Source organism: Lipophrys pholis, assembly GCF_963383615.2.
Source record: "Lipophrys pholis genome assembly, chromosome: 11".
NCBI classification, from domain to species: domain Eukaryota; kingdom Metazoa; phylum Chordata; class Actinopteri; order Blenniiformes; family Blenniidae; genus Lipophrys; species Lipophrys pholis.
In genome coordinates this window covers 30,473,684-30,496,768 of record NC_137631.1, presented here as the reverse complement: position 1 = coordinate 30,496,768, position 23,085 = coordinate 30,473,684, and the positions used below count along the sequence as shown (strand labels likewise).

The following is a 23,085-nucleotide window of genomic DNA, read 5'->3' as shown; positions in this document are numbered from 1 at the left end:
GCTTGCCATCAATCTAGATTCTAGATTGATCTGAACAATGCATGTGGGTCTTCTGCAAGAAAGCAATATCTGTATTGAGATGTTTAAGATGGGTAAAGACCTTGTTCCTTTTAACTGGGTGATTTAAACCCTTGACGTTCCAGCTCACAATATTAAGATGTCCTCTCATATGTTGTAAATGTAATGCTGGGTAACCATAGAATTGGGCTCTGCAGGGCTGTCCACCGCATCCTCGCTGAAAGTAGAGGGCATCCCGCTTGTGTGCCCAAATGTTGTACCTTTCCCAATCCCCATCCCCCAAAATATTTTCAAGAACAGAACACAGACTCCCCCTCCCCATACATCCCAGATAGCAACTCCAATAAGCAACTGCATGCTCTTCCTACTCCCCAGCTTTTCTACACAAATACTTCCGCTCGATCTGGCCTCAGTCCCATTTAAAAACCACGATATGCCACGAAAGCTCGGAACTTCAGAGAAAATATAACTCTTTATATGAACTGTGGTTGTTAAATTTTTCGGAAAAGACATAATTGGGAATTAGTCCCGATTGCTTACAGTTACCGCTTTTCCCCGTGGGGCGATGCAGTGTCACGCTAGGTCCTCAGGAATGTCGTGGCGTCCTCCACCGATGTTAAAAATCTTTTATTTCCGTCCATGGTTGTAATCCTCAGCTTGGCAGGGTACAGCAGTGATGGTTTGAATCCTTTCTGGTACAAACCAGCCATAACCTCTGGACATGCCGAGCGCTGTTCCACCACCTCGAGGCAGTAGTCCTCGAAGATAGCCACCGGCCTCCCCTCGTTGTTCAGCTTGCCTCTTCTCCTCCGGGCCTCCTGGACTAGGGCCACTTTGGTTTTCTAGCTGTGGACGCAGGCAATGACGGCTCTCGGTCTGACTTTCAGGTCAGGTTTAGCTGTGAGAGCTCGGTGCATACGGTCGATTTCTGGTCGATCTCCATTTTGTCACTGAGCTGGTCTGCATCTACTTCAAGTGTGGTCAGGTGGTGTCCGTGGTCCGTAACAGTGGTCTGCGCGTAGTCCAGTTTTGCCTCTCGCGATGTTATGGCAGTCTTGAATTTGGTAGAGAGGGCTTTTCGATGCTCTTCCAGTAGCTTTGCGAGTGCCGCCACGCTGTCGTCGATGGAGACTGGAGGGGGTGAGTCGGTCTTCTTTTTAGCTTGTTTCTCTGCCATTTCGCGACTTCTGTCTGAAAAAGCTGTTTTAAGGATAGTTTGCTGGATCAACTTGTTAGATATAATTTTTTCTATATTCTTTAGATTCTGCATGTTCCAAAACTGTGGCTGGCTCAAGAACAACAGATCTGAGATAGTTACAAATTAACACAATTATTTATTAAACAAAGACATTCTCACCACATGGTCAGGTGCACAGGTCGCGGCCGTGCTCCCCCCAACTTAAGGATGGGAAAGAGATAGACTTTTCACAAACACAGACTTTTGAATCCGAGAGGCAGTCCTCCTTCCGTCTCTGTGAACCGCCTCCTGTGACCACTTCCTGTGCTACACTCTGCGCCAATCACAATGGACTCTGTTCTCTGAGGCAGGGTCCAGTTTGTAGTCACTTCCTTGTTTACACATCGACATCCATTGATCTTGAGTATCAGTGAAACCAACATGGAAGGATGCAATCCTATTGCCTCTTATTAGAGGCAATGAAGCTCAAATGGCAGACTACATAGAAGAATTCAAGTTAAAATAATCCAACAAACTCAGCGAAACGCGGAAAATAGGCATCAAAATAAAATTAGACACAAACCGTATCGGGAGCTGAGGGAAGCACGTCTACTCCACTTGTGACCCGGAAGTCCTCCCCCCCATTGTGTTATTTTAGAATATGTCTCTAAGTTTTTGGAAATCCATTCATATCGAAGAAAGATCCAGAATATTCAATAAATGCTCCTTTTTCTGCAAGATCCTTCATACAGTCACAAAACGTGTCACAAAAACCTATAAATTGACAAACAAAGCAGTAAGAGACTGTATTTCACTGTACCATAAATATCTTTCAGGGGTTTCCTCTATTATATGTTCCTGTGATTCCTTTTACCACCACGTCCTGCTCTTCCTTCTTTTTTTGAGTTTCCTGTCTCCACAGACAGTGGAAGGAAATGTACATCCTCAGAAATGGCCATACTTATGGATAAATCCTTGTGTCATTCAGCTGTGATCATCAGATGGATCGTGTTGTGATTGACCGTACAGATGTAAACATCCGCGATGCCCTGGGCAGGTTTGACGTAGCGTGCTGTTTGCAGAGCCGTACAGGTGAACACATTTAAGCACCATGACGTCTTCTTGAAGTGTTTGGCAAGGTGCCAGCATGTGTCTCTGTGGCAGTTGTGTTCGCCACCCTTGGGTTCACCCACAGATTTCCAGTTTGCCATCATTTATTAAATTAAACCAAAGCTCAAAACACACACAGCCTCTCTCAGGCTCTCCTGTCGGCCTCTCCTCCGCCTGTCCCTCTGTGTTTCTGGGCGGCTCCTCCTTTATGGGTGGAGAAGTGATGAAGCCCCTGATGGGAATCAGGTGTACTGCCTCACCTCTCTGCCACAGTCTCTAATGGTTAAATCTAATGAATATTACAATGAAATAAGCATGATAATGGTGAACAATCCTTGTGCGATAATGTAGTCCCATATGATGAAATGATTAACGAATAGGGAAACACCAATACCACTTTTTTAAATGAGTACTCATCTTTAGCTATTGCCGATACCGAGTTGCAATATGAGTAATTATTAAATGTCATCAAGCCTAATTCATACTGTGTACTGTGTACTGTTGACCGAGGGACTTAATGAGTCACACTTTGATCATGTTTAGCATGTAGCATCGCTGGTGTTAAAAAAGATGCTGTCCTAAATCGTGCAAACTTCTTACATGATTTTATGAACTTCTCTCAGTAAGTGCGTTATTTAGCATCTGTCAGATTTAAGCCTTTGCGGGAGACACAGTTTGATATTAGTGTTATACATCTGAATCTAATACCTGGAAGAAAGCCCAATAGAAAGGTGCTGCAGCAGAGAGAAGAGATGGGAAACACTGCTGGACCGGGGCGGCTCAGCCCCGATATATTATCTACATTCCAGTGGCGGGCCGTGCATTTCAGACCAAGGCCTGCATAAAAAAGCGGCTGCAATTCCCAAAACTTCCAGGGGTCAAGGAGGGCGGCAAACGTCAGCTTTTCATGGTCTTGAAAATAATATAATGACAAATAACATAATCCTGAATCCTGCCATGGAAGTTGGAGTGACTAGTGAGAGCAAGCAAATAGCACCGGACCTCCATGTGCTTGTAGCGCTGCGGTGCGTTCAATGACCTCTTGGAAATTGTTTTTTGACAATAAATCTGCAACCAAATCTCTTTAATTCTCCTTCAGCCATTGTGGGTTGATCAAACCTCTATTAAATCAACACAACTATATTTTGTTCCTGCAGCTGCTTTAGATGCAGTCAGCTAGCTGGAGAGTGAACTCTCTGACCATCCAATCAGAGGGCAGGGATACACTGACGTCACCCTCGGCCTTCTAGAAGGTCCTGAGTCTCAATATCTAAATCTGATTGGTTGAAGCTGCAGCGACTGACTCTTATTTTACACTGCAGACGCCTGCAGAACTGAACCTGAAGGCCTCAGGCAGATTTCTTTACCCGGCAACAGGTGATGGCTGGACTGTGATTGGTTCAAAGCTTTAATATGGAAGTTCAGTCTGGAAGCAGCAGTCAGGAGAGAAGCTCTGAGAGGAAGCAGACAGACAGTTTGGAATTATTTAGGAAGTATTCATGGACCAAATATAATCAACATCAGTCTGATTCTGATCTTTTTCTTATTCCTGCAGAGAAGCCTTCAGGCCCTGACGCCCACCACTGCTACATTCACAGCTGACTGTGAGCCATGTCAGCCATGTTTGACTGAAGGTCATAGTGGATCTGAAAGAGCTCTGTAAATAATTAGTACGAGTCATCATGTGGTGTTTTTGGCTTTGGGTCGATTCCAGCTTCTCTCATCATATTCCCAGATCCACAGGCTGGTCGAAGCAAAAGCCTTTGGGCTCATTCAGGCATTCTGTGATCGTTGCTTTCTTCCTCTGCCCTGCACAGGGAGTCCGTCCCGAACTCTGTCCACCATGTCTCTGTCGGTTCGCCCGGTCAGGCGCCTCACCTCCAGATCCATCACTAGGAGCCAGAGCTTCACTGGAGTCAACTCGTACGACAAGGCTTACAGGTAAATACTCGCCTCACAAGTCTGTGGTCCACCAACACTTCAGGGCTCGCCAACATTTCACATCTTACTTTTCAAGGGCAATTAATCATTTTATTGTTAGATGAAAAAATCGAATGATTACCGTCCCGATGTTACGAAGACTAGAAATCTTAAATTTATGATCACAATGCCACAAACATGCCTCTAACATAATTACTCATTAATAATAAGACAGATGCACTAATTTATTTTCCCCAAATATTTCTCTACTCTTCTTCACATTGTCTATTTCAGAGGAGGAAGACCAATATCACAGCTAAAAGAGACCGACCCCAAGTTTATACGACAACGTTTTCAAGAGAAAACAGAAAACCTTTGTTGCATTTTGGGTGTCTGTTTAGTTATTATTATTATTATGTTATTATTATGTATGTGTGTGTGTGTGTGTGTGTGTGTGTGTGTGTGTGTGTGTGTGTGTGTGTGTGTGTGTGTGTGTGTGTGTGTGTGTGTGTGTGTGTGTGTGTGTGTGTGTGTGTGTGTGTGTGTGGTTTTATTTAAAAGCAATCATCAGCACCCACTAGTGGACCGGCATGACAATTACATCATTTTCTGCTTCAAATGCAAAAACGATGCGTTTACTAGTGCTGTCAAAAATAACGTGTTAATTCAAGTATTCATTCATTCTCTTCCGCTTATCCGTTTCCGGGTCGCGGGGGTGACAGTCTGAGCACTGTCACCCAGATCACATCGCACCATTTAAGAACCTTCCTGCAGGTGGTGAGCCCACGGGAAGGTGGCGCCCGGCGTGGGACACGAACTCACTACCCACTACCAACTGAGCTAGCCGGGGGACTAGTAATTAATTTGAAACGTTTCATTTGTTAAATATATTTTTTACCTAATTAACGCAATTTAGTTTAATTCTGTTTTGTTTTTGTTTTTTCACTCCCTTACTGGAGCAGCACTGTGACGACAGAGCAGCACAACACCCAGTGGAATAATATTAAGGCAGAAAGTTTCACTTTAAAAAGTTATATGATGGCTGATTAAAAAAAATTGTCTGAATTTAAATATAGTTTGCGTGTGTTGAGTCAATATTAATTCCGTGGTTTTCAGTAGAAAAACAATGCAATTAATTGTAATAATTTACAGAAAATTGTGCAATTAATTAATCTTTTTTAATCGATTGACAGCACTGTGGTGTAAACGGGGCAAGAAACTATAGTTTATGTCGAATTTATGAAATTAAACAAGTAGAATAAAGAACAGCTGACAATTTACACCCGTTTCCTTTACTGTTTAGTTTCCTCTTTTGTCTGCAGCATGACTCAGTATAACACCACGAGGGTCATGCACTTTTAGTCGACTCGTCTCCTGCTATGTCTTTCAATATATCAGATTCAACTGCAAGATAAGTAAAGTTTTATTAATATATCTCCTTTGAATGAATTACTTCTCTGCATCCAACCTTTCTATTTATAGTTAACCTGAACTGCACAAACTGAGAGCAGCGGCACTTCTGAAAGAAATTATTCCTACAACAAACCTTGGACAGAAGGATTGTTTGTATAAGTCATTTAGTGAGATTTGCAGGGAGCCACGGAAACAGTGAAACTGTGGCAGTAGTAAGAGTACAGCTCGACAGCAGCAGGTTTAATTCTGTGAACGACAAATTTTCGTCTTAGTTTTTGTTGATGATGTGATGACCTGACTCGTTTTTAAATCTCTGAATGGTCTCGCCACACCTGACCTCCCTGAGCTGCTTCAGCCCGACACTCCTGATCACTGCCTCGGCTCAGCTGATCACTGCTCCAGGAGGTACCGAGGTTCAAACGAAAGCTCAGAGCGGACGGAACTTTTTCTGTTACTGCCCTAAATTTATGGAATGAGCATGAGGCCCAGCTTGAGACTTGGCTGCTGTTTTTATTCTTGCCATTTTATTGTTTTTATTGGAATTGTTATTGTTTGATTGTTCACACAGTTTTTTTATTTTACGTCTATTGCTGCACTTTGTCTGAGTTGTGGTTGTTTTATAGATAAAGTTGAGGTGACACTAAAATGAGACGTGAACTGCAGAAAAACAAAGAACGAAAACCAAGACGGATATAATTGACACTTTCATCAACGAATAAAAAGAAGACGAGGATAAACATTCGGATGAAAACCAATCAGACGTCATTTATATTGTTTTCAGCGGGCACTCAATAGAACGTCATCCAATGAGAACATTCCTTGTCGTGTGGAAGGGTGGATTGGGTCATGTTGTGAGGCTGAGTGAACCCACAATGCAGAAACGCACAGGCGGAAACTGTCTCTGGGTCGGAGGCTGGGAAACTCCACAACCTCCTTTTATTTCAAAAAACGAATCACACAAAAACACTGTGGCAGGCTGGGTGGATCCCGGCGGGGGTAACACCACTGGGAAGACTGGACAGCCGGAAAAGAAGCAGGATCAAACTCAGATTCTGCAGCAGCTTCCAGAATCAAAAAACTACAACAGAGGACAGGAGGGGTGAAACAACCAGCAACCAGGCTGGGAAAACCAGGAGCCAAAGGACTGCCTGGTTAAGTGATGGTAAAGAACGGCTTCACACGTAACGTGAATCACAATAGTTTAACACTTAATATGAGGACTATGGTAAACAAGGCTAGCGAGAGGCAGGTAACCTGGTGGCCTGGTGACCTGGTGACCTGGTGACTAGTGGAAGGCTGCCTGCAGCTTCAGCAGTGACTGGGTTAATGGCAACAGGTGAGAGTAGTGATGAGCTGGAGCCGCTACGCCTCCTGGGTGGAGCAGGGTGGAGGAACAACACAGCATGATGACAGATTGAGGTGCAGAGACTCTCCCATCAGACGGTGGCTGATTTAGCAGCTTGTGTGAGGCGATCGCCCGGCAGCCGGGAGCCTCGCACCAACTGAAAGGAAACTGTCCGACTAAATGTCAACGTTCTAGAAGAAACAGAAGGGCTCACAGTAGACACGTCTGAATCCTGTGGAGCATAAAGTCCCTTTAACAAACACCTTTTGATTTATGTTCATGACTCACATTGTCTTACTTTGCAAATGTGCTTGAGAATTTGATTTCAGTTATGAAGATTTTCAGACATTTTTAAATGTTACAGTTGGCCGGTAACATTTTTGTTACATTTCTTAAATAGCTCATAAGATGCAGAATCCACTTCCTAAAGGTTCTCCAGCAGTCCTACTCGTCCCCACACCTGGACTGACGTCCCAGAAGTGAAGACAGTCTGTCCTCTCTCTCCCCGGCTTGTTTCAGGTTATAAAAAGTGTGTTGCTCCAGCCAGCCAATCAGAAATCAAACCCTATATAGTGTCATCGGGGGTTTAGCCAATCCCAATCAAGGTAGGCCCTCCCTTTGACTCCTCCCACAATTAGGCAGCTCTGGTCTGGCTTCCTCCTCTTCCCAAGATGGGCATGTGTGGGCTGAGCCAGTCCAGCTCACACAGACACAGCAGATTCTGAATGCAGCTCCTATGATCCAATATTCAAATGAGGAAAATCAAGGAGGAGCTAGAAACTTAGAATACTGAAGGTTTCTGGACCGACCAGAACAGGAGGAGGAGGAGAACAGGAGGAGGAGGAGGAGGAGAACAGGAGGAGGAGGAGAACAGGAGGAGGAGGAGGAGAACAGGAGGAGGAGGAGGAGGAGGAGAACAGGAGGAGGTGAACAGGAGGAGGAGGTGAACCGGAGGAGGAGGAGGAGGTGAACAGGAGGAGGAGATGAACAGGAGGAGGATGTGAACAGGAGGAACAGGAGGAGGAGGAGAACAGGAGGAGGAGGAGAACAGGAGGAGGAGGTGAACAGGAGGAGGAGGAGAACAGGAGGAGGAGATGAACAGGAGGAGGTGAACAGGAGGAGGAGGAGGAGGTGAACAGGAGGAGGAGATGAACAGGAGGAGGTGAACAGGAGGAGGAGATGAACAGGAGGAGGTGAACAGGAGGAGGAGAACATGAGGAACAGGAGGAGGAGGAGAACAGGAGGAGGAGGTGAACAGGAGGAGGAGGAGAACAGGAGGAGGAGATGAACAGGAGGAGGTGAACAGGAGGAGGAGGAGGAGAACAGGAGGAGGAGGTGAACAGGAGGAGGAGGTGAACAGGAGGAACAGGAGGAGGAGGAGAACAGGAGGAGGAGGAGAACAGGAGGAGGAGGTCAACAGGAGGAGGAGGAGAACAGGAGGAGGTGAACAGGAGGAGGAGGAGGAGAACAGGAGGAGGAGGTGAACAGGAGGAACAGGAGGAGGAGGTGAACAGGAGGAGGAGGTGAACAGGAGGAGGAGGAGAACAGGAGGAGGAGGTCAACAGGAGGAGGAGGAGAACAGGAGGAACAGGATGAGGTGAACAGGGGGAACAGGAGGAGGAGGTCAACAGGAGGAGGAGGAGAACAGGAGGAACAGGAGGAGGTGAACAGGAGGAACAGGAGGAGGAGGTGAACAGGAGGAGGAGGAGAACAGAAGGAGGAGGTGAACAGGAGGAACAGGAGGAGGAGGAGAACAGGAGGAGGAGGAGAACAGGAGGAGGAGATGAACAGGAGGAGGAGGAGGTGAACAGGAGGAGGAGGTGAACAGGAGGAACAGGAGGAGGAGGAGAACAGGAGGAGGAGGAGGAGAACAGGAGGAGGAGGAGAACAGGAGGAAGAGGAGAACAGGAGGAGGAGGAGGAGAACAGGAGGAGGTGAACAGGAGGAGGAGATGAACAGGAGGAGGTGAACAGGAGGAGGAGGAGGAGGTGAACAGGAGGAGGAGATGAACAGGATGAGGAGGTGAACAGGAGTAACAGGAGGAGGAGGAGAACAGGAGGAGGAGGAGACAGGAGGAGGAGAACAGGAGGAGGAGATGAACAGGAGGAGGTGAACAGGAGGAGGAGGAGGAGGTGAACAGGAGGAGGAGGTGAACAGGAGGAGGAGGAGGAGATGAACAGGAGGAGGTGAACAGGAGGAACAGGAGGAGGAGGAGAACAGGAGGAGGAGGTGAACAGGAGGAGGAGGAGAACAGGAGGAGGAGATGAACAGGAGGAGGTGAACAGGAGGAGGAGGAGGAGAACAGGAGGAGGAGGTGAACAGGAGGAGGAGGTGAACAGGAGGAACAGGAGGAGGAGGAGAACAGGAGGAGGAGGGGAACAGGAGGAAGAGGTCAACAGGAGGAGGAGGAGAACAGGAGGAGGAGATGAACAGGAGGAGGTGAACAGGAGGAGGAGGAGGAGAACAGGAGGAGGAGGTGAACAGGAGGAACAGGAGGAGGAGGTGAACAGGAGGAGGAGGAGAACAGGAGGAGGAGGAGAACAGGAGGAGGAGAACAGGAGGAACAGGATGAGGTGAACAGGGGGAACAGGAGGAGGAGGTCAACAGGATGAGGAGGAGAACAGGAGGAACAGGAGGAGGTGAACAGGAGGAACAGGAGGAGGAGGTGAACAGGAGGAGGAGGTGAACAGGAGGAACAGGAGGAGGAGGAGAACAGGAGGAGGAGGTCAACAGGAGGAGGAGGAGAACAGGAGGAGGAGATGAACAGGAGGAGGTGAACAGGAGGAGGAGGAAGAGAACAGGAGGAGGAGGTGAACAGGAGGAGGAGGTGAACAGGAGGAACAGGAGGAGGAGGAGAACAGGAGGAGGAGGAGAACAGGAGGAGGAGGTCGACAGGAGGAGGAGGAGAACAGGAGGAACAGGATGAGGTGAACAGGGGGAACAGGAGGAGGAGGTCAACAGGAGGAGGAGGAGAACAGGAGGAACAGGAGGAGGTGAACAGGAGGAACAGGAGGAGGAGGTGAACAGGAGGAGGAGGAGAACAGAAGGAGGAGGTGAACAGGAGGAGGAGGAGGAGGAGAACAGGAGGAGGAGGAGAACAGGAGGAGGAGATGAACAGGAGGAGGAGGAGGTGAACAGGAGGAGGAGGTGAACAGGAGGAACAGGAGGAGGAGGAGAACAGGAGGAGGAGGAGGAGAACAGGAGGAGGAGGAGAACAGGGGGAGGAGAACAGGAGGAGGTGAACAGGAGGAGGAGATGAACAGGAGGAGGTGAACAGGAGGAGGAGGAGGAGGTGAACAGGAGGAGGAGATGAACAGGATGAGGAGGTGAACAGGAGTAACAGGAGGAGGAGGAGAACAGGAGGAGGAGGAGAACAGGAGGAGGAGAACAGGAGGAGGAGATGAACAGGAGGAGATGAACAGGAGGAGGTGAACAGGAGGAGGAGGAGGAGGTGAACAGGAGGAGGAGGTGAACAGGAGGAGGAGGAGGAGATGAACAGGAGGAGGTGAACAGCAGGAGGAGGAGGAGGAGGAGAACAGGAGGAGGAGGTGAACAGGAGGAGGAGGAGAACAGGAGGAGGAGATGAACAGGAGGAGGTGAACAGGAGGAGAAGGAGGAGAACAGGAGGAGGAGGTGAACAGGAGGAGGAGGTGAACAGGAGGAACAGGAGGAGGAGGAGGTCAACAGGAGGAGGAGGAGAACAGGAGGAGGAGATGAACAGGAGGAGGTGAACAGGAGGAGGAGGAGGAGAACAGGAGGAGGAGGTGAACAGGAGAAGGAGGAGAACAGGAGGAGGAGGAGAACAGGAGGAGGAGGTCAACAGGAGGAGGAGAACAGGAGGAACAGGATGAGGTGAACAGGGGGAACAGGAGGAGGAGGTCAACAGGAGGAGGAGGAGAACAGGAGGAACAGGAGGAGGTGAACAGGAGGAACAGGAGGAGGAGGTGAACAGGAGGAGGAGGAGAACAGGAGGAGGAGGTGAACAGGAGGAACAGGAGGAGGAGGAGAACAGGAGGAGGAGGAGGAGGAGGAGGAGAACAGGAGGAGGAGGAGGTGAACAGGAGGAGGAGGCGAACAGGAGGAACAGGAGGAGGAGGAGAACAGGAGGAGGAGGAGAACAGGAGGAGGAGATGAACAGGAGGAGGAGGAGGAGAACAGGAGGAGGAGGAGAACAGGAGCAGGAGGTGAACAGGAGGAACAGGAGGAGGAGGAGAACAGGAGGAGGAGGAGAACAGGAGGAGGAGGTGAACAGGAGGAGGAGGAGGTGAACAGGAGGAGGAGGAGAACAGGAGGAGGTGAACAGGAGGAGGAGGAGAACAGGAGGAGGAGATGAACAGGAGGAGGAGGAGAACAGGAGGAGGTGAACAGGAGGAGGAGAACAGGAGGAGGAGGAGAACAGCTGGAGGATATGACTGTTTAAACTGTCTGCTAAAGCAGCTGTTCTTTATTACTATGAAAGCAGCCAACTAAAGTCAGTAAATTTATTTTCAAAAGCAGAGATTTAAATCTGTCACTAGTTGGAAGTTTTGAAAAAGTGTTATTAATTGCATTTTACTGAACTAAAATCTTTACAGCACTTTATTGACTAAAGCTAAATTATATTTTGACTAAAACTAAATCAATATTAGCACTCGATAAAACAAGACAATTTCAATGATTTCCTGTCACGGTTTATGTATTAATAAAACATATATACAGTAAAGTATCACTCTAGAGTTTGGATAATGTCCTGTCATTCATATTCTGTGTCTGTTGTTGTGAAGTCAGTTTGGAAGACCAAAGTTGATTGTAGAGCATAAATCTGATAGAGTCTGATTGGTCTTGTTTGTGGAAACTCTGAGTCTGATACAGCCGTTTGGCTTGTTGCAGGAACTTTTCCGTGTTCAGCACTCCAGGCCTCAGCAGGAAGCCCAGCAGAGCCAGTAGGATGTTCAACATGTCCACCAAGTCCAACCCGCTGCCCAAAGTCCCTCAGCCAGAGCGACTGGATCAGGTCTATGAGGCGCTGAAGAAGGGCCTGCAGTGAGCGCTCACTCTCATGCACTCACACTTTCACTGGGTCTTTGTACACGTCAAAGGTTTCACGACAGCGAGGCTGATTCCTTTCATTTTAGTTTTAACTTATTTAATTACATTACTCTTGTGTAAACACACCCACTTTTCAGCACCAGTAATGGTACATGTAGAAGTGAAATGTAATCAGTAGTAGCAAGGCTGTCACACGTGATCACCAACAATATTTCTGATGCTTTACCAGGTTTAAACGTGTGGCGCTTTCCACTAGTTCCTTCTCAGCACTAGTCGACTCGCCTTGCCTCGCTATTGACTCTCTCCACTACGTGTTATCTGTGATACCAGGTACTTTCCTGGCTGCTCTTCAGGCAAGGTTCCCAGTGAGCTGAGGCCAGTAGAAAATGTGATGTCGGCAGACAACAGGCCCCTGATTGGCACAGATCGGTCAGACTGTCTCCTTCAGCCGCCATTTTTAAACCCGATCAGAACCAGAGAGACGCTCAGAAATCAACCAGTGGAGCAGCAACGAGCTGCAGACGTTTCTTTGTCTGGTGGCGACCAGAGGAGTCAGGAGCTCCACGGAGTGACACGCTACCAGGACCAGGAGGTCTCCAAGCCACAGATACCACTGGTGTTTAGGATGAACTGGTTTCCCTGTCAAATAGTGACCTGCTTTCTCCAGCATCCCCTTTTCACAGCAGATGTTAAAAACCTGACTGCAACCCGTAGCCAAACGCCGTTTAACTTCATTTCCATTCAAGTTTAAAGTATTGTAGTGTTTGTTTGTCTTAAATTAATTTCAGCTGCTGCTGACGGCTGGTGGCAGAAGTCACCAGTTAACAGGGGCACCAATGAAACTGAACACCGGACAGTGAAGCACCATCGTAACAATCCACAATCCACATTTTGTAATATTATTAATAATTAATAGTGCTGTCAATTAAAAAAATGTTTACCAATTAATTGCACAATTTTCTATAATTAATTGCGATGAATGGCGTTGTTTTTCTACTGAAGACTGAAGCTTTTAATGGATATTTATTCAGAGAAAACCATGGTATTAATGTTGACTCAACACACAGAGACTATATTTAAACTTTAGACTATTTTTATAACGTCCTTGGTGAAACCGTTTCTCTCCAAGATCAGCAAAATAATAAAAGGATAAATAAATAAATTAATAAACATCTAACATAAGTCTGGGTTTTGTTAGAGTGCCGGTCCACCACTTTGAGAATTTGAATATTTCTAGAAACACAGTTGTAAACTTATTACATGAACAAAGTGGCAATAACATACTGTAACACACACACACACACACACACACACACACACACACACACACACACACACACACACACACACACACACACACACACACACACCACACAGTATACAGGAGAGCCAGGGAAAGAGAGAAAGAGGAGAAATTAATATTTTACCAATCTTTCCTCCAGCTTTAGCAGTTTGGTGGCTCCTGGTCAGCCAACATGGCAACCTGCTATTTTGCTGCAGAATTACTTCTGTGGTGGTTAAATTCGGCTTTACAAAGTAAAGCTAATGACTTTTACTTTCTCAATCAGCCGTCAGGGAACTTTTAAAGTGAAACTTTCTGCCTTAATATTATTCCTCTCGGTGTTATGCTGCTCTTTTGCTACAGAGCGCCCAGAGACGCTGCACATGCTGCTCCGGTTAGGGAGTAAAAAAAAACAACCCAAAAAATGGACGTAAACAAAACTACGTTAATTCTGTAAAAAAATGTATTTTATGGATTAAACGTTTCAAATCAATTAATTAAATTAACGTGTTATTTTTGACAGCACTAATAAATATACGTATAAAAAATATATAATATTTAATTTATTATTTGAGCTGATATCCAATGGATATTCGCGCTGCAAGGCTCTGATGACTCCGCCCACGCCGTGGTGGAACTGTATTGTAATGGAAACCGACCGAGGCTAGTCTCGTGGAGGCGAGCCGAATAGGGCTGAGTGGGTACTGATGAAAAAGCGCCATTCTTTGCGTTTGCTCTAGATTAATGCTCCAGAGGGCTTCGGTGCTGATAGTGACTCCAGCAGTCTGAGGCCCCGTTTACACGACAGCGCTTTCGAGAGAAAGCACAACACTTTCTTTACACGACAATTATCCAATGAAAACCCAACTTTTTGAAGGTTTCCAAGGTGGAACTTTTTGAAAATACTCTGGCCCTGTCTCCGTGGTAATGGGGGAAACGCAAGTTGTCTGAAATACTGTTGCTGCACATGAACAACACAGCCGTAGTAACTAGTTCTTCTGCACATGCTCAGTAGAGCCAATCAAAATTATGTTTCCTCCATGGTGTCGGACTCCCAGCCCATATTCTCCTGGACTTGGTCCTTTTATTTTGACAGTCACCATAATAACAATCCAACTTGGTAGTTTTATTTTGACAGTCACCGTAATAACAATCCAACTTGGTGGTCTGTCCACTAGAATGCCCTCCCAGTGTTCATGTTGAGAGCTCATTGTTCTCTGCTGTGTGTGTGTGTGTGTGTGTGTGTGTGTGTGTGTGTGTGTGTGTGTGGCTTCATTACAAAAACAATCAATAGCGCCACCTCGAAGCCCGGCATACTAACTACATCTTTTTCCACGAAATGGAAATGGATGTCGTTTTCGATACCTTGCTGTGTAAACGTGAAACTTCTAGAACGACAACACAAAAGCGTTGTCGTGTAAACAAAGCCTAAAGTAAACCTAAATCAGGTGAAAACATCAAATGTATGAATGTTAACAAAACTTTTGCAGCTGCCAATGATCAAAGTTCTTTATCCTTTTGCCAAATGTTACCATAGAAAGCCGTCAGTGTCTCAATCTTTCCACTTGTTGTCCAAAAGGAACTCTCTAGTTCAGTGGTCCCCAAACTACGGCCCGCCTCCACCTTTGGCCCGGCCCCCTGAACAATACCATTTAGATTTTTTTTTCATATACTCTATGTAGCCGGATGGGAACACTGTTACCATAATCAACAACACCACCAGATGGCACTGTTTCCAGTTGGTTAACCTTCGGCGGGTACATTGTTTTGAAGAACAGACACCAGAGAAACCCGGAAGTGAGACGCCATCCTGCTTGACCCCAACAGTTTGGGAGTGTGGTTTTCCGGACATTAAGATAAGATAAGATAAGATATCCCTTTATTTATCTCGCATGTGGAGAAATTTGCAGTGGTACAGCAGGATAGTACAGAGAAAGAAGCACACATAGCAGGAACTAAAAAAAGCAGATAAAAATACAATATAATAGAAAAATATGCACACGGTGCCTATAAGTGTGGAAAAAAGAATCCACTAAAAGAACAGTTAGTAGGAGAAAGTAGGAAAAAGCCAGGAGCTGTTGTACCGTGCAGCCACTTGGGTAGCGCACCGGAAGCACCGGATAAAAGAACTGCTTTTATGAAGGTAATATGTTGTAAAATGCAGCTGGCGGTGTGAAATATCAGGCAATGGACAGTACATCCACACGACGAAAAAACAATCTGTTTTCTCCCTGTCCTTCTACCAAAAAACTTCCGTCCACACCTCACTATGAACACGGCTCAACACGAGGTTTTCAGGGCATGTAGTACACAGGCCAGGCCTTTAGGGGCGCTGTGACTCTCCAAACACAACAAAAACGCTGAAGAAGACAGACCACATAGAAATTCAGAAGTAGACTTCTTCACATAAACACAGAGGCCGTTCTCCAGTACCCATACTGTCCATACTTGTGTTCTGGTGTACCCGTGAAACGTCTTCAGTAGGAGACAAAGTACTGATCCAATTCTTAGGCCGTTTCTCACTGAGTACACATGGAATACCCAGATGTATTCTGACTCCGCCCACTTTATCGAGGATGCATCGAAACGGACCTGTGCAGGCTCGGGAAGACAATTTACCCATAATGCATTTGGCAAGAGATGAAGGAGGAGATCCTGGAGGAGGAAACACACAATGGTGAGTAAAAACTCTGAAATATGAGCCTCATTGTTTAACAGCGTGTAGTTTTAAGAGTGTTTTAGGAGAGAATATAGTTGTTTAAAATGTTGTTATGAGGTTGATATTTCAGAACATTTGTTCTGAGGTTTTCAGAGATTGTGTATCCAGACTGAGACGGGGCTGGCTGTGGTTCTCTACTGTGGAAAAACATGAGATCTAAATGTTCTAGTGTAAATCTAACAGTGTTCATGTACTTTTATATTTGCTGCTGAGGGGAAAGATCCTGTTTAAAACTATTTAGCTTGACTGAGAGGTGAAGGTTCTACTGGCCATAGTGTTTTGTCTCAGTCGTACAAATGTCTTCTACTGGTTCTACTGGAGGTTCTACTGGTTCAACTGGAGGTTCTATTGGTTCTACTGGAGGTTCAACTGGAGGTTCCACTGGAGGTCATATTGGTTCTACTGGAGGTTCAACTGGAGGTTCTACTGGAGGATCTACTGGAGGTTCTACTGGAGGGTCTACTGGAGGTCCTACTGGAGGTTCTACTGGAGGGTCTACTGGAGGTCCGACTGGTTCTACTGGAGGTTCTACTGGTTCTACTGGAGGTTCTATTGGTTCTACTGGAGGTTCAACTGGTTCTACTGGAGGTCCTACTGGAGGATCTACTGGTTCTACTGGAGGTTCTATTGGTTCTACTGGAGGTTCTATTGGAGGTTCTACTGGTTCTACTGGAGGATGCTGTGGATTCAAACTAACACCAAGCACTATTGTAATCCAGGACTCCTGAGGAACCTGAAGCCTGGTCCAGTGGAGAAGAGGAACCCCTCCAGATGAGGAGTGAGGATTGTTTTTGATGCTTGAATTATTACATGTATATATTTTATTCATACATGAGTTAATAACTTATTGAACTGGTAGTCGGTCTTTCTTTTCGTTCTATGTTCTCCTCATAGACCTCATAATTGTTGAAATTCACCCAAGACAATTTCTTCTTTAAAGCAACATTGTTTATCAAATAAAAGAGAAAAATGTTCAGTTCTATATTTTATAGTCATAAACAATCATTTACAGTCTGTTGATCTCTCTGTCTTTATCCATCTATCTACATATATCTATACATGAGTAGAGAACATGACGAGAGAACATGACTAGAGAATATGAGTAGAGTACATGAGGAGAGCTTCCTGTCTAGATGTGGTTCTGCTCTCTGAGGCCTGCAGGTCGTTCTTCAGGAGCAGGTAGCTGGACAGTGAGTCTCACTCGCACATCACTTCCTGCCAGGTCCCTCTGGGCGTCCTCACTGTCACCTGGTCGTCTCCATCATAATCCCTGGACTTTCCTCCTTCCTGGACCTTCCCCCTCCTCCCTGGACCTTCCTCCTCCTCCTCCTCCCTGGACCTTCCTCCTTCTCCTCCCTGGACCCTCCTCCTCCATCCCTGGACCTTCCTCCTTCATCCCTGGACCTTCCTCCTCCTCCCTGGACCTTCCTCTTCCTCCTCCCTGGACCCTCCTTCTCCTCCCTGGACGCTCCTCCTCCATCCCTGGACCTTCCTCATCCTCCCTGGACCTTCCTCCTACACCTCCATGATGTCACCTGCTGCCACACAGACAGGCAGCAACCAGAGGACGTCTCTCCAGGCTCTCAGAAAGATGGAGCACCAGCAGGTTTGGCCTGGTGTCTGTTGGGTTTCAACCTGCCTGTCAGTTAGAATTCACATGGAAAACATTTGATATATTTTGATGTAATCATGAATCAGCATTTATTGTTTCCTTTAGTGTTCATGATTGTGATTATTGAGATAAAGCAGGTTGCCAGTACAGTGATATAATAACAACTGTGTACTGCAGGCATGGGTACAGTACTTCCTCCATCACCCAGCAGAAAGTACCTGGTGGGTACAGTACTTCCTCCATCACCCAGCAGAAAGTACCTGGTAGATACAGTACTTCCTCCATCACCCAGCAGAAAGTACCTGGTGGGTACAGTACTTCCTCCATCACCCAGCAGAAAGTACCTGGTGGATACAGTACTTCCTCCATCACCCAGCAGAAAGTACTTGGTGGATACAGTACTTCCTCCATCACCCAGCAGAAAGTACCTGGTGTGGGTACAGTACTTCCTCTGTCACCCAGCAGAAAGTACCTGGTGGGTACAGTACTTCCCCATCACCCAGCAGAAAGTACTCAGCTGGTACCAGTGCTTGCTGGTACATGGACGATCTGCGCAGGACAAGAGCATCCTGCACAGATCCCCAGTTGTCAATGTACACATCAATAAACCTCATATATTACAGACTGGTTTTTAACCACAGGTAGATGCAGGGAAGATTCTACCTTGCTGACATGTTTCAGCTTCATCTGTCGTCTTCCTCAGAGCTTCATCTGGTGTGTGATGACATGTCGGTCTTTTTAACAGATGCTTCTGAAACATGTCAGCAAGGTAGAATCTTTCCTGCATATAACTGTGGTTAAAAACCAGTCTGTAATATACATGTTTAGAAGGACAAAATTAACAATTCAACTTTCAATAAACCTCCTTTGGTATGACAAATAACTCTTAAAAGATAAATGTTTGTTGTTTAGGAAACAGAGGTAACAGTGTTGTGGCTCTGCAGGAGGAAGAATTAGAAGGTGACACCATGAACGGCCCCAGCAGGAGGAAGAATTAGAAGGTGACACCATTAACGGCCCCAGCAGGAGGAAGAATTAGAAGGTGACACCATCAACCAGCAGTACAGCAGAAGGCCTGATGACCAGCAGGAGGAAGAATTAGAAGGTGACACCATTAACGGCCCCAGCAGGAGGAAGAATTAGAAGGTGACACCATCAACCAGCAGTACAGCAGAAGGCCTGATGACCAGCAGGAGGAAGAATTAGAAGGTGACACCATCAATGGCCCCAGCAGGAGGAAGAATTAGAAGGTGACACCATCAACCAGCAGTACAGCAGAAGGCCTGATGACCAGCAGGAGGAAGAATTAGAAGGTGACACCATCAATGGCCCCAGCAGGAGGAAGAATTAGAAGGTGACACCATCAACCAGCAGTACAGCAGAATACCTGATGAGCAGCAGGAGGAAGAATTAGAAAGTGACACCATCAATGGCCCCAGCAGGAGGAAGAATTAGAAGGTAACACCATCAACCAGCAGTACAGCAGAATGCCTGATGACCAGCAGGAGGAAGAATTAGAAGGTTACACCATCAACCAGCAGTACAGCAGAATACCTGATGACCAGCAGGAGGAAGAATTAGAAGGTGACACCATCAACCAGCAGTACAGCAGAATATCTGATGACCAGCAGGAGGAAGAATTAGAAGGTGACACCATCAACAGCCCCAGCAGGAGGAAGAATTAGAAGGTGACACCATCAACCAGCAGTCCAGCAGAATACCTGATGACCAGCAGGAGGAAGAATTAGAAGGTGACACCATCAACCAGCAGTACAGCAGAATACCTGATGATCAGCAGGAGGAAGAATTAGAAGGTGACACCATCAACCAGCAGTACAGCAGAATACCTGATGACCAGCAGGAGGAAGAATTAGAAGGTGACACCATCAACCAGCAGTACAGCAGAATACCTGATGACCAGCAGGAGGAAGAATTAGAAGGTGACACCATCAACCAGCAGTACAGCAGAATACCTGATGACCAGCAGGAGAAAGAATTAGAAGGTGACACCATCAACCAGCAGTACAGCAGAATACCTGATGACCAGCAGGAGGAAGAATTAGAAGGTGACACCATCAACCAGCAGTCCAGCAGAATACCTGATGACCAGCAGGAGCATCAGTATCAACATAACGATGCTCCTGGAAACCCTGAAGCTGGAGTCACGACACCTCCAGGAGAGAAAGGTTCCAGGGTAGGAACATTATTGACCTGTGTATCACTGCAGGGGTTCCTGGGAAATAAAAGAAAGAACATATTTCTATGTACATAATGTTTCTAACTTGTGTTTTTACTGTTGTAGGTTCTGCTGCAGTTTATTAAATAGTTTCCTTTATCTTCTGCTTGATATCTTTCTTTACTCGACAGTGTAAGCTATGTGTGTATTTATGTATTTACTCTCACACAGTATAAGCCATGTGTGTATTTATGTATTTACTCTCACACAGTATAAGCCATGTGTGTATTTATGTATTTACTCTACGGAGAAATGATTAGAGGTAATGATTGGAGTGCTTAACTGTAGGATGTGTATTAGACAAAAGTAATAGAGTACATATTAATGACAACAAGCAGCAGGAATGTGAAAAGCTGGTTAATTATTTAATAAACATCAGGGATCTTCAGTAAAACAGTAAAATACTAGTTTGTATTAGTAGAACATTTCTGATCAGCTGCTTTTATTGTTACTGAACTCCAAGGAGATGAAGAGTAAAATAAAGGCTTATAGGAGGTAGAAGTAATAGTAACACTGCTATACACGGTACTCTACATTGTACTATACACGGTACTATACACTGTACTAAATACAGTACTGTACATTGTACTATACACAGTACAATACACTGACATTCCGTCATCTTTTGTCCACGGATGATGGTCTTTGCCGACCCCACGAGCCGGGGTTTTAGAATTGACCCACTCTGGACCCGGGTTCAAAAACACCTGATCTTCTGGCTCCTCAACACGCCTCATGTGGACGATGGGCCAGAAACAGCTGGTTTAGGTTTACCGGTCTCCTGGTGTGGACGTCTCCTTATAAAAGTGATTTGTGACCGAATTCTGTGATCTGCTGCTCACTGACATGTTTGTATTTGTTGAATGTTAATAGAGCATTAGTCCGTGTTGAAGGCCGAGAGCATGGCGTAGCGCCCTGCCGCCATGTTGTTTTGTGCTCCTGGACAGATGCACGTTAGTACCAGCTCCACACGTTTACTGTAACATTTCAAGTATTGTAATGTAAAGTTGTTTCCTGTGAATGTGTGGGTTATTTGTGTTCCAGGGAGGAGCTGTTAGATTGTTTTGCCTTCCTGGGTAGTTAGCCGACATGTTGCCACTCGATGCTTCTGCTTATTAAGGCAGACAAGAGAAGTCCTGCAGATGAGTTCCAGTGCGTAGAGGCGAGTCCTCCACTGGTACTAGTTTGGTTTGGTTTCTGTAAGAATTAGACAACAATAAGCCTTCTCCTTATTTCTTATTTTATTTCTCTTAATACATTTAAATTGAACACCAATTTTTCTGTTCAGAATAAAGACCCCAACATGATATATTTCTGTGTCCTGTGCCGTTCGGTTTCGCCAGGCTACATATACAGTACCTGACAAAAATATAGGACCACCCACCCATTTTTAGGGGCAAAATTATTTTTTAGAGTAGGTAAATAAAAATCAAGACTGAATGTTTTTTGTTGTTATATTTTACACCTACCTACATTTTTTTGCTTTCTAAGAAGGTCTGCTTTGAAAGATATCAATCTTTAGGGCTGAACTTTTACCTGTTCAGATTGTGCACCGCACAACAGAACGCTTATGTTCCATGGACTTTTATTCTGTGAAGAACCCAGAGAGGGTTATTTGGTTATGTGTGTGGCTTTCTGGAAATACATTTTTCCGTTGAGGCACCCCTGGCCCCCCGTCAGAGAAGGGAAAAGTTATGTGGCCCTCACAGGAAAAGGTTTGGGGACCCCTGCTCTGGTTGTTTGTTCAGTGTGGTCTGGTTCCTCATCCTACTGCCTGATGAATGATCCACCATGTTTGGTTACATTTACTGAATTGAGACCAATTTAGTAAAAACAATTGACTGTGGTAAATCATAATGTATTCATTCATAAATTAGATAAAATTGGCATTTATACAAGTGGGTTGATGTTCATTCATATAGATAACATCACTGCAGCAATCACACTGAGGTGTGTGTGTGCTCAGTGTGTGTGTGTTTGTGTGTGTGCTCAGTGTGTGTGTGTGTGTGTGTCATCCCCTCAGGTCCTACCTGCAGGTTCATCAGCTGGACCTGGACAGCCTCAGCCGGCAGATGAAAGAATCCAAGAGGAACTCCAGACTGGTACATACAGACATTTCATCATTTATCACAGCATGTTAGAAATAAGAAGTCATTTCCTTCACTTTCTGCTTTAAGGGGTCCGATCCTGACAGTTTGGTGTTTTCTGGCTTTTCAGGGTTTCCTGTACGAAGTGGACAAGGTGACCTGGAAGTCCAGTGAATGTTTAACTGCTCTGTGTGTGCTGTGTGAAACTTAGAGACTAAAAGTGACTGATCGTGGCTGCAGCCCAGTCAGTGTTGCTCAGGAGGAATAACTGTCACTTTCACTTGCTTTTTTTCAGCAAGTGAAAGTGACAGAGAGGTTCATCCGACGGCTGGAGTTTCACCTCAGCAAGGTAAGGTCAGTCCAGCTGGACTCTTCATTCTGATGGGACATTACTCTCTCTCTCTCTCTCTCTCTCTCTCTCTCTCTCTCTCTCTCTCTCTCTCTCTCTCTCTCTCTCTCTCTCTCTCTCTCTCTCTCTCTCTCTCTCTCTTTCTCTCTCCCTCCCTCTCTCTCTCTCCCTCTCTTTCTCCCTCCCTCTCTCTCTCTCTCTCTCTCTCTCTCTCTCTCTCTCTCTCTCTCTCTCTCTCTTTCTCTCTCCCTCCCTCTCTCTCTCCCTCTCTCTCCCTCTCGCTCCCTCTCTCTCTCTCTCTCTCTCTCTCTCTCTCTCTCTCTCTCTCTCGCCCTCTCTTTCTCTCTCCCTCCCTCTCTCTCTCTCTCTCTCTCTCTCTCTCTCTCTCTCTCTCTCTCTCTCTCCCTCCCTCTCTCTCTCCCTCTCTCTCTCTCCCTCTCTCCCCCTCTCTCTCTCTCTCTCTCCCCCCATCTCTCTCTCTCTCCCTCTCTCTGTATAATCAGGTAACTTGGGAGGTATTAGTGACATTTTCACTGGGTTTCCTTGTTCATTCTGTCCTCATACACAATAAGTCGCAATACTTGAGCAGAAGTCAGAGCAGTGACATTGTCTCTGTCTCAGGAAATAAAGATTTAGCAGATAACAGATCTAAAAGACCAGAAAATGGACCAGAAGGTGGTTATATGTTTCTAGAATTTAAAAAGATTTCTCAATATTAAACTTGTTATTTTCAAAGTTCATTGTAATATACAGACAATACCCTCATTCATCCATCCGTCTTCTTAACCA

General features: G+C 45.9%; 1 protein-coding gene across 2 annotated transcripts in view; it reads left to right on the top strand.

Annotated features, from left to right (window-relative positions):
- The window catches only part of ripor1 (RHO family interacting cell polarization regulator 1), a 102,785-nt gene that overhangs the window by 51,005 nt on the left and 28,695 nt on the right, over positions 1-23,085 (top strand). For both annotated transcript variants that reach the window (XM_080476068.1, XM_080476067.1), the window contains exons 2-6: positions 4,123-4,246; positions 11,853-12,005; positions 21,884-21,962; positions 22,078-22,101; positions 22,243-22,296. In XM_080476068.1, the coding sequence (XP_080332194.1) occupies positions 4,149-4,246; positions 11,853-12,005; positions 21,884-21,962; positions 22,078-22,101; positions 22,243-22,296 (408 nt within the window). In that variant the 5' untranslated portion in view covers positions 4,123-4,148. The remainder of the gene's footprint in view (positions 1-4,122; positions 4,247-11,852; positions 12,006-21,883; positions 21,963-22,077; positions 22,102-22,242; positions 22,297-23,085) is intronic.